The 12,058-nt window shown below is 42.3% G+C and overlaps 1 protein-coding gene across 5 annotated transcripts in view; it reads right to left on the bottom strand.

Annotated features, from left to right (window-relative positions):
• The window catches only part of ZDHHC20 (zinc finger DHHC-type palmitoyltransferase 20), a 59,899-nt gene extending 56,741 nt beyond the window's left edge, over window positions 1-3,158 (bottom strand). For all 5 annotated transcript variants that reach the window (XM_063102286.1, XM_063102288.1, XM_063102289.1 and 2 more), the window contains exon 1: window positions 2,972-3,158. In XM_063102286.1, the coding sequence (XP_062958356.1) occupies window positions 2,972-3,089 (118 nt within the window). In that variant the 5' untranslated portion in view covers window positions 3,090-3,158. The remainder of the gene's footprint in view (window positions 1-2,971) is intronic.
• Between the last annotated feature and the right edge of the window lie 8,900 nt (window positions 3,159-12,058).

Below are 12,058 nucleotides of genomic sequence, written 5' to 3'. Positions count from 1 at the left end.
TTTAGGAATCTTCTGCTGCTGCCTTTTAGGAGAAAACTACCTTAATACAAACAGATCATAACAGGACTGAAATCTGCCCTGAGTGCTGAGACCTGGGTAACGAAGTAGACTAGTCATTCATTGCACAGGAGTTAATTTCAAAAGTAGGAGCTCTGGAGCCAAACCACTTGAGTTCCAATTCTTTTTTTTTTTTTTTTTTTTTTTGTCGTTTTTTCGTGACCGGCACTCAGCCAGTGAGTGCACTGGTCATTCCTATATAGGATCCGAACCCGCGGCGGGAGCGTCGCCGCGCTCCCAGCGCAGCACTCTACCGAGTGCACCACGGGCTCGGCCCTTGAGTTCCAATTCTGATTATGCTATTTACTGGCTCTAAGACCCCAGGCAAATTACTTAACCTTGTGGGGGTTATTATGAGGATTAAATGAATTAATACATATATGTAAAGATAAAATTATGATCCTCCTCTCCTTCTAGTTGGATAAAGACTACTAGAAACTAAGAAAATTCTAGAAAAACAGCACTTTAAGTAAAACTCACACTTCCCTCAATGTAAAGTCCTCCTATATCCATGTATTTCAGTGGGAGAGTCAGTGCTTATGAAAACATAAATATACATAAGTAGTTTAAAGGACGGTATTAATATGAGAGTAAATACACTTTTATGATCTATTATAGACTCCAGTGACACTGCAGACTTCCCAAATTCTCTCTAGTGAAAACTGGGTAACTTAGATGTATTAAATACAGCCTCTCCTTAGGACCTTTCACCACTGAATACTTCAAAATTCCGCCAAGTATTAGACCTTAATTGTTACAGAACTTTTTAAGTTTAGGAAATCCTATGGTATAATTTTTAATGGATGGGCCTAAAACCTGACTCCAAAAATGACAACCACTTTAACCCTTCCACCCATCATTAACCAAACAATTCCATTCCCACTAACTCTTATGACTCACTAAAAGTTACATGGAAGAGTGGAAAGATGTGGTCCCATTCCAACAGCCACTCAACAACTGTGTGACTTAATAAAAGGACTCACTCAGAGACTCACTTCCTACATCTGTAGAAATATCCATGCTTTGAGGTATTGGGAGAATTAGAGTGAATAAAATGTCTCCTCTTATCCCCACTAGCACACGGCATTTCTCAATTCATGTTAATGTCCCTTTTTCATCTGAAGGGATGAAAGAAATCAGGAACAACTTAAGATTTTTCACAGCATTGTTTGATATCATCTTTTGATATTTTTGACAAAAACCATCTACAGGTTAAGCTATGCAATATCAACATTAAATGCACATTTTTAGCGTTCCTTCAGAAGCTTCAAAACCACTATGGGAACCAGAATAGGGTGGGAGTACTCTTTTGGAAGAATTAAATAAGAATGATACAACTTTTGGAATAAATGCTCACTTGAGTGTAAATAAGATAAAGTAGTTGGTGAGAATCTAAGATGAGAATCTAATGTCATCTAAGTTGATGAGAAACCTATGATCACTACCACTTTCTGGAAGCAGCCTCGAGGAATATCTAAACCTCGTCAATTCTTGATTGACTCAAACACTTTTAGCAAACATTTTGGTATCTAAAAGGATGAGACTAAACAATTATATTGAACAGATTAATTTTATTATTATTTAGAAATGTATTCCACAACTAATTTATTCTGGGCCTTCCTGCAGAGATAGTTTTCCTCCAAATTAAACGTTCTTTTTTCCTTAAGGGTGCATGTTTTAATTTAAAAACCTACCCTTAAACTTCCTGAGCCAAGGTATTCTCTTTCGTGGGCAGAACTCGGGTTTTAACCCAGTGCTGGGGTGAGGGCTATCCAAATCTAGAGCCATAACTGAAGTTTTGACTCCGCCGCTTTCAGGAGGAGTCGGTGGTACCCCTTTTCATTCATACAATTAGTTTCTATCTCATGCGGTTCTTTTCTCAAAGAATACTAATAGCGGTCCTTTGGACAACTGTGGACTCCGTTTGAGGTCTAAGACTAGATCGTCTGGGACATCCTCGGATTGCTTTCACGAACACCACTTACCTTCTGGTCCTAGGTTTTCATAAAAAATTGATAGAAGTAGTAAACATATACCAGATAGGCCGGTATAAGTAAAAAACAGCCACACACTCAGAAGCCTATGAACAATTTACTTAAGACAGAGCAATCCTGGAGCAATTGTTCAATATCACAAACAGCAGTTGTGCCCAAACAATGTTCTGGTTAATGACAACCAAATTTCCTTTCATCTTAAAGATAACCTATTCAAACTAGTAGGTTAAGTCCTTGAAGTGCACTGCAATGCTTTTCTTTTTTTCCCAAGTCAGTCAGGTGAGAATTGGGTGTAGAGAACTTATCAGTGAAAAAGCAACAAAAATAAAACAAGACCCCCAAATCTAAAGGTATAAGAAATATAAACCTCCATACTGAACAGCCAAGACCACGATAATCGGGTACGTAAGTACCATCCCACCTATTCTTAATGTCTTAAAACAATATTTTGTGTAAGTCGCTGCATTCAAATTTGACATAAAACGAGTCCAGACCACCAAAACGCAGAAGCGGGCGCTCGTTTGCCCTCCAGACTGACCCGCCTCCAGCCGAGGCCACCAAGACACGCCTCCCTTCCCCCACCCCAACAGGTAACAGACGTTTCTTCTCGCGCCCTCCAGACAACAAACGATCTACAAGGAGCAGATTTGTTTTTAAAAAGGCCCAACCCCCACACCAAGACCTTCCAGGAAGCTCGACTCTCCCGTTCGGAGAAAGCCCCTTCCGAGCATTCCTTCACGGGAGGATGCGGCGCCGCAGAGCCAGGAGCTCCGGGGCCTCGCCCGCCCGGCCGCACCCGGGCAGCCGTGGCGCTCCCGGGTAACCCGAGGACGCCCTCACCCGTCCAGAGCGGCGCGGGCGGGCGCGGAGCGCAGAGGCCGCTTCCGCGGAGCCGCGCGGCGGCCGGGCCCGGTACTCACACACGCACAGCTCCACCACGTACGCGTAGTAGGACCAGACGACCACGAAGGTGATGAAGAGCACCGGCACCCAGCCCACGACGCGCTGGCAGCAGCGCCACAGCGTCCAGGGCGCCATGTTCCGCCCGCGACGGCCGAGCCCGGTGCTCCACAGCTCTGGGCAGCGCCGGACCCGCGGCGGCGGCTCGTCGCCCTGCTCGGCTTCCGAGGCGGCGCTCGTCGGAGCTGGCGTGCCAGGAGTCCCCGCGACTCCGCCCCTCGCGGCGCCCGGCCCCGCCCCGGCTCCCCGCGGGCCGCAGGCCGTCGCCAGCCGCCGAGGGCGGGGCTTCCGCGGCCGAAGCGGGCGGGACCGCGGGCTGGGGGCGGGGTCTCGGCTCGAGAACGCCTACGGGGTGGGCGGGGCGGCGTGCGGAGTGGCAGGTGGGCAGGGGAGGATGCGGAAGTAGAGGAGGGAGCGTGGCTGGGGTGGGGTACACAGCAAGGCGAAAAACAACGCTTTGGGTTTGAGAGGGACGACGGTGGCTTTTGTGGGTCGAGTTCAAGGCGGCAGGGAGGCCACTGGAAATTATTCCTTAGTTGATCTGTGGGCCTTGAGCCTCCCTGAGTACAGAACTCGCTCCCCTGGGGCCCGTGGGACCCAGACCAGTCGGGGCGCTTTAAAAATATGACAAGGCCATGCCCCACCCCAGGGTGCAGGCGAGGAATGAACACTGTTGTAGTGCTCGTCCTGGGATTCTGATGTGCATCTGGTTAAGAACCCCTGTGCTTTGAAATAATTTGGTCCGTGTTTCAGGTGTAACCCCTCCATTATTTGAAGAGTGAACCGCTGGATGTCTGTGCTGTAGGAATGGAAGCCACGTGGAGTCTGTCAGTTTGATTTGGAGCCCAAATTGCAGACTGAGTTGTGAAAAGGAGCATGGAGACGTGGAAACGGCCTGTCCCTGCCCTCCCTCCCCCAGCAACTACTGAAATTTCAAGACTTTATTTACAACTGGAGATTGCTAAGCAATGACTGCAGTCATAATAGAGCCTAGAAGTGTCACTGTGCAGAATCACTGTGATGTGATTATGGACGTCATAAGGCAAGGTCAGAAGCGCTAGAAATCATTCCAGACCGCATTCTTAGTACCAGTTCCTCTCACTAGCATGTTAGTTTTGGTTAGAGCAAGATTTTAAGTGGCTACTATTCACTAAAGACTCCATGAAGAAGGCGTCCCCGTTTACAGTGTGATATAAAGATAGTAAAAGCAAGTAATAACTGCACACTACTGCTCAAGGAAATAAAGCATGAATAATATACTCTGTTCTCCCCAATTTTATGCCTTAAAAGTCCTATTATTTAGTGGCAAAGTTGACACTAGGTCCAGGGCATTAAAGCAGATCCAATCCAGCTTGTTTTTCAGAGAGGCTGCTTAGAAGAGCTGGGTTGACAAGAAGAACAAAGAGCCCTTCCTCCTCCTGCCATGGCCTCCTGGTGCTCCTCATCAGATGAAATCATTTTTCCTGGTATGCGTTTTGTTTGTATACCTTATTTTACTATCAAACTGGTTATAACATTAATTGCCTAGGGCTGCTTAACAAAGTACCACAAACTGGGGGCTTAAAACAAAAGAAATTCATTGTCTCAGTTCTAGAAGCTAGAACTTCGAAATCAAGGTGTTGGTAGGGTTATGCTCCCTCTGAAACCTGTAGGGGAGAACTTTCCTTGTTTCTCCTTAGCTTTTGTGGCGGCCGGCAGTCCTCGGTGTTCCTTGGCTTGCCACTGCTTCACTCCAATCTCTGCCTCCATCGTCACATGGCATTCTCCTGTGTTTGTGTCTCTACATCTCTTCTCTTGTTGGATTAAGGATCTACCCTACTCCAGTATGACCTCTTCTTAATGAATTACATCTACAACAATACTATTTCCAAATAAGGTCACATTCTGAATTACTGGGGGTTAGGACTTCAGCATATCTTGTAGGGGGACACAATTCAACACATAAATACATAAATAGCTTTGATACTAATTGAAATGAGCCACCTTGCCTAGTGCCTTGTAAGGTTCTTGAAAGTAGAAAGTATTTGTTACACATCCTGTTTTTCCCACAATGCCTTGCAAGTAAGAAATATTTAGTAAGTGATTTTTGAATGGACATTTTAAGGTTTCTTTTGTTATCCAGCTCTTCTTTCTAACCTTTGGAGTCATCAACCATATCACATTAGTTTCTGATTTCGAAATGACTGCTGCACGTTCTAAGAAGGTGTGACTCTTACATGGGATCTAGAAAATATTCCTGAGTCATTCCAGTAAGGATACATTTTCATCCTTTTGGGAATGTTTCTATCTTAAATGACTGCAGACATGAGTTAGTTAATGCTCTTTTGCCTGTAAGCAACAGGAGCCAGCATTCTGAAGCCCTTCCTTCCTTTTCCATGTTGGGCCAGTGATTTCACTCCATCTCTGCTACTGATTGTGACAACAGGGAGTCAAAGACTTTAGGCAGGCGGGGTAGTGATGTGAGCAGAATTACGTTTTATAACAACCTCTCTAGTTGCAGTGGGAAAAATGGATTGGAGGGAAGAAAGTCTAGAGGCAGGGAGATCAGCTGGGAGGGTGTTGCAGTCATACAGGCGAGAGATGATGGTGGCCTGAACTGGAGTTGTGGCCATGGCAAAGGCGATAAGAAAGCTACTAAGGACTTCAGGTCAGCTTTGATGCACCCAGTCTGCTTCAAAACATAGCAGTGGTAGATAAAAATAAAAAACAAAAAAGACAAACTCGGGCTCCAACTTCCATCCCCCAACAAAGTAGACAGAAAAAAAATTGTGCTGATCAGTCTCTAGGATCATGGCTTTTAATGGTGACTGGAGGACACAGTGCAGCCCCCAAACCTGGCAGTGAACCAGGCTGCCAGCTGACCCGAGACCTGGACCTATGGTTTCCCCATCATACCCACCTGCCAGGAACCTCAAAATGCCATTGTAACTTCTAGCTTTGGACTGAGGACTGGAGATCTAGAGGCAGCTATGCAAGCTTTACACAGGGTTTATGGAAACCATGTAGATTTAGATATGCAAAGAATGAAGAAGAAAAAAAATCAAGCTCACAAATTCAAAATTATACCACAATTCCAAAACACATAAAGAAATATAATACTAAGAAAGTATGCAAATAAAAATCAACAATTAGAATTTGAATTCACTCAAAATAAAATTAATTCTATGAAGCAATCTGACAGACTTTCCAAAACAGTGTTTGGCGTGTGTGCACAGAGGCAGATGAACGAATAACTTCTGTCTAAAAAGAACACAAAATTTTGAAACAAACACAATAATAGACAAAAATGGAAAAAGAACAGGTGGATTTGAAAACTGCCCTTTAGAAATCTTCAAAATAAGAAAATATTGCTCTCAAATTAAAAACAATAGAAACATTCCAATGTGGACACTGTGAAAAGGGACTTAGCACAGAGAGGCTGGAGCCTTGGCTTCCTGCTGGAGTGAGGGTGACTCTTACCACAGTCCTTTGAATATATCAACCCACCAAAGTGGGGGTGGTGGGCTGAAACATACGAAAAAACAGGGTTCAGCACTAAAAATATGATACCTTGGCATTTGAGGAAACAGCAGAAGTGAGGTCTCTCTGATCTTCTGCCCTTCTCCCCTGAAGCAGGCCATAAAAGAATTCTCGGACCTTCCTCCAAGGTAGGTTGAGACCCTTTTTGAAGAGGTGCCCTCCTATACCTGGGGGAAAGGGACATCCTTATCCTTTTAGGCACAGAGATCCCAACAAGAATCTGAACAAATAGGCCTTGCTAAGACCCCCAGTTTATGACCATCAGACACACCCTTTTGTTCTGCAATCACACTTCTGCGTGACTGTCCATAGAAACACATAGTTTTCCCTATTTCTTTGGGTCTTTATTTCTGAAGGCTGCCATGTCACATGAAACTTTTATTAAATAAATGTGTACGCTTTTCTCTTGTTAATCTGTGTTTATTATAGGTGCCTCAGCTACAAAATTTGCAATGGACAAGACGTCTTTTGTCCCCTATACTACCAACAATCCAAATATTCTCTGAGAACTTCCGAAGGGCTTTGTCTCGCTTTAGGAACAAGTGAGTTAGGGGAAAATGCAGGTCTCCATCTTCAGTGTTGGGGTTGGGAGGAGAGAGAAGAGTAGGTTTGGGGCAGGGTAAAGAGGGGGACTTCACAGGCCCTGCAGCCCTGCCACCTTCCAAACCCCAGCCCCATCTGCACAGACCTTCCTTCTAGTCTTGCTCTGGGCCGGCCCCCAAGCCTGCCTTTCTTCTCCTTGAGCCTCAGCACACACTTGCTCAGGTAATGCTGTTCCAGCTGTGTGCTCTGCCCACCAAGTGTCTGCCGCTCCCCCTGGCTTCCCCCCATCCCCATCACCTGGTATTCCCCACCCCTCATCTCTTCCTCTGGGCAGCCTTCCCGGAATCCCCTAATCCTTGTATGTTCAGGCCTTACTGCTAAAGGAGTAGGTCCAAATCTTTGTATTGGACCAAGCTTCCATTTCCTGGCTGCGATTTTGCTGAATGTAAAACATACATTCGCATGACCTATCACTTAAACAGCAGAATACTATGCATTAGTAGAGATCGGTTCCAGCCTAGGGTGGCTCTTTCCCCTTTCCTTTTTAAATTTTTTAATATTGAAATAATTTGAGACTTACCAAAGAGAACGATAACACAGCTTCCCCAAACGTCATCTTACATAACCATGGTGTAGTTATCAAAACTAAGAAATGAACGTGGTTTCAACACTATGAACCAAACTACGGACTTTACTCGGATTCCACCAGCTTTTCCGCCAATGACCTGTTTCTGTTCCAGGATCTCACATTGTGTTTATAGTCCTCAGGTCCTGGTCTTCTCCAGTCTCTGGCTATTGTTTCTCAGTCTTTCCTTGTTTTGCGTAGAAAAACATATACACGGAACTTTTGAAAAGTTCTGGTCAGAGGCACAGAAAGACAAATACTGCATGTTCTCACTTATATGTGGAATCTAAAGCAATCAAACGCACAGAAGGGAGAGTAGAATGGTGGTTACCAGGGGAGGAGGATGGAGAATGGGCAGATGTTGGTCAAAGGCTGCAAAGTTTCAGTTACATGGTAGGAATAAGTTTTTGAGATCTATTGCATAGCATGGTGACTACAATTAATAGTGCACTGTATATTTCAAAATTTGCAAAAAAGTAAACTTCAAATGTTCTCACCATAAAAAGTGATTAAGTATTTGAAGTGATGGATATGTTAATTAGCTCGATTTAATCATTCCACTTTGTTATTTATTTTTCAGTTTATCAATATACAATGTAGCTAGTTTTCGTGTCCCTTTTCCGATTCCTCTTTCCCCCTCCCTCCCCCCTCCCCTCTCCCATCAACATCATATCTGTTCACTTGTCTTAACAAGTTCAAGGAATTGTTGTAACTGTTGTGTCTTCTTCCCCCGCCACTGTTTTTTTGTATATTTATTTATTTTTAGCTCCCACAAATAAGTGAGAACATGTGGTATTTCCTTCTGTGCCTGACTTATTTCACTTTGTATACATATATAACATCATTGTGTACCCCATAAATATACACAATTATAATTTGTCCATTTATAATAAAAGATTTTTAAAAACTCTCAAAGGCCAAAGTTCCTTTAGTAAAAAATGCTTTCTTTGATGTGCTAAAAGGAGTATAAAAATGGTTCCTGAAAAAAGAAATACTGGCCAGGTATTTTGTAGAATGTTTCTCACTGGGTCTGTCTGATGTTTTCTTGTTACACCTCTTTTCCCTGTGTAACAGAGATGAGAATACTCAAGCACTATGTATGCACTGAGGCCCAGACGGACTGCACTTCAGTAATTTCCTCATTAGGAGGAGCAAAACTGAATGTGTGAGCCCTCTCCAAAGTTAGTCTCTCCCTTTTATTTTAAAGACAAGGAAGTTTTACAACAAAACTCAGTTGATTTAACCATTACAAAAACACAGGAATATAGGCAGAATTATGGCTAACAAATGGAAAACTAATAACATCACTGAAATAAGCAAAGTGACATTCCATAATGCAGTTTGCCAAAGTTTAAGTTGATCCACCAGCAACAGCTTGTTCTTAGCAAATACTGTGTTTTCCTACAGCAGTTTCCTCACTATTTTTACATAACAATTGGTAGGTTAACCTGCTCTCAAGGGCATCTGTCCTTGAGAGCCAGCAACTTTGCTGTGTTACAATTCTATCTCCACAACAGAGACTTTAGCCTGGGGAAAGTTGCCTGTCTTTTACAAGGTTAACATTTCTATAAGTAATTTTTAAAAGTTAGGTTAAACCTGAAACTACAGGGCTTTGGAAACTAGGCCCTGTGAAATACATTTGCTTTATAAATGTTAGAATACTCCACATTTTCTCATGACTAGACCAGGGTTATGGATTTTGGAGAAGAAACCCACAAAGTGACATGCCTTCCTCATGGCATCATGTCAGGGAGTACATGATATTGATGACTTTTTACTGGTGACATTAACCCAGATACTTGGTTAAGGTTCTGTCTCCATTGTAAAGTTACAATTTTCCCCTTTCTCTACACTATTCATTAGAAAAGAGTCACTAAGTCCAGCCACACTCAAAGGGAGAGGAGTTACTTCCATCTCCTGGAGGGAGGAATATCAAAGAATGTTTAATCATTATAGTTAATAAGTATTTAGGGATGAGGTACTTTGAGGCTATACAAAAATCCTGTTTCTCTGTAAAGTTTTTCCTACTAATTTTAGTATCCATCAGTGGACCTGGACTGCAGCAAGGTCTTGTTCTTTTTCTTTGCTGCATATTTGTCTAATGATCTGTTTCCTGACTAATGAAATGCAGCTAAAAAGGGAGTTTAGACATTTAACTGTCATGGTAGGGTGATAAATAGATTCCTGACCTGATTACTACATGAATTTCTGGTTTGGTTAGATTTATTGTTTCTGCACTTCTGGAAGTCTGTCCCTGGAAAGCTTCCTGGCCACTTGTTCATTGATCAGTCCAGGCATGTGTTATTGATTTCGTTTAGGCTACAGGGAAAGTCTGGGCTCAGCTGTTGCCACTAGAAACATTGACAGATGTCACAAGTCACATGAGAGGCAAGGAGTTTAATGACCAGAGAAGAGCAGGTTTTTAGGAAACATTCTGTAGCTGCACTATTGTTATTGCTGTGATACCTCTCTAAGATCACTTTGGATTGAGAACCAACGAGTTCCTGGTAAACAAGGGTATAGTGGACATGCCATCCTAGGCATCGGGAGGGGCAGATACCAAATGTGTGTGGGGAGCGGGGAGGAGGGACTGTGTTTAGAACAGCCCTTGTAGTCACGTAGCCTGTCCATGTTAAATCCCTATATGATATACGTAGGTACTTCTCCTATGTATGATTATTTAATTTAAGATGTCCATTATACCTAGACTGTAAGCTTTTTGAAGGAGGGACTAGTTCTGTTTTGCTTACTATGTTAATCCAGCACATTGGCAGGCACATAAAAGGCACTAAATCATATTAACTGAACAAATGAATGACAAGTAACTTGGAATTAGGGATGCCCATGCTTTCCCTACAGTTTCCTCAGCCTTCCATAACTTCGATCATGGAAGTCTCGTATATGGTGGTTATATTCTCTAGTATTATTAGAATAGTGTTATATTTTGTTCACATTGTAAAGCAAAAAGACATTTGTGGACTAGCTGAAGGAATGAACTATGCTGTAGAACACAGTTAAGGATAGATTGACTTTGAGGTCTAAACAACTTTAAGGTCATAGTGGAAAAAATGTAGATTGCAGAGTCAGGGATATTTGTATTTAAATCCCAGCTTCATCACTTATTAGCTATGTAACATGGTAGAATTTATCTAACCTTCCTGAGACTCAGTTCCTCTTTTTGTATATTAAGGGTAACAGTATCTTTCTCATAGCATTTGTTGTGAGGATTACATTAAATTTTGTATGTAATGTATGTACATGTAGGTGTAAATATAGTACAAGGATACTTCGAAAAGTTCATGGAAGGATTCTTATTATCTTAAATTAAGATAATAAGATAGTAAGAAATTAAGAATTGCTAACACCTAGCAATTCTTAAGATAATAAGAATCCTTCCATGAACTTTTTAAAGTACCCTGGTATATGTAAGAAATATATGTATATGTACTTACATGTGTATATATACACCTTTGTATACATACATTATATCTGAGTATAATCTAATGTGTATACATGTGTCTATCTATCATCTATCTGGATTAGTTCCAACACATAACATTGTATCAGTCAGGGTCCACATTGAGTATTTCAGCAGAGAAAATTTAATAGAAGGAATTTTTTTTTTTTTATCAGGATTTTATTTTATTTTATTTTATTTTATTTATTTATTTATTTATTTATTTTAAATTTTATTTTGTCGATATACATTGTAGCTGATTAATGCTCCCCATCACCAAAACCTCCCTCCCTTCTCCCTCCCCCCCTCCCCCCCAACCATGTCCTTTCTGTTTGTTTGTTGTATCAACTTCAAATAATTGTGGTTGTTATATCTTCTTCCCCCCCCCCCCGGTTTGTGTGTGTATGTGTGTATGTGTGTGTGAATTTATATATTAATTTTTAGCTCCCTCCAATAAGTGAGAACATGTGGTATTTCTCTTTCTGTGCCTGACTTGTTTCACTTAATATAATTCTCTCGAGGTCCATCCATGTTGTTGCAAATGGCAGTATTTCATTCGTTTTTATAGCTGAGTAGTATTCCATTGTGTAGATGTACCACATTTTCCGTATCCACTCATCTGATGATGGGCATTTGGGCTGGTTCCAACTCTTGGCTATTGTAAAGAGTGCTGCGATGTACATTGGGGAACAGGTATACCTTCGACTTGATGATTTCCATTCCTCTGGGTATATTCCCAACAGTGGGATGGCTGGGTCATATGGTAGATCTATTTGCAATTGTTTAAGGAACCTCCATACCATTTTCCATAGAGGCTGCACCATTTTGCAGTCCCACAAACAATGTATGAGAGTTCCTTTTTCTCCGCAGCCTCGCCAGCATTTATTGTTCATAGTCTTTTGG

The sequence above is a fragment of the Cynocephalus volans genome, chromosome 7 (assembly GCF_027409185.1).
Source record: "Cynocephalus volans isolate mCynVol1 chromosome 7, mCynVol1.pri, whole genome shotgun sequence".
Classification (NCBI taxonomy): Eukaryota; Metazoa; Chordata; class Mammalia; order Dermoptera; family Cynocephalidae; genus Cynocephalus; species Cynocephalus volans.
The sequence above is the reverse complement of the archived record's forward strand: the minus strand, read 5'-3'. Positions and strand labels throughout refer to the sequence as shown.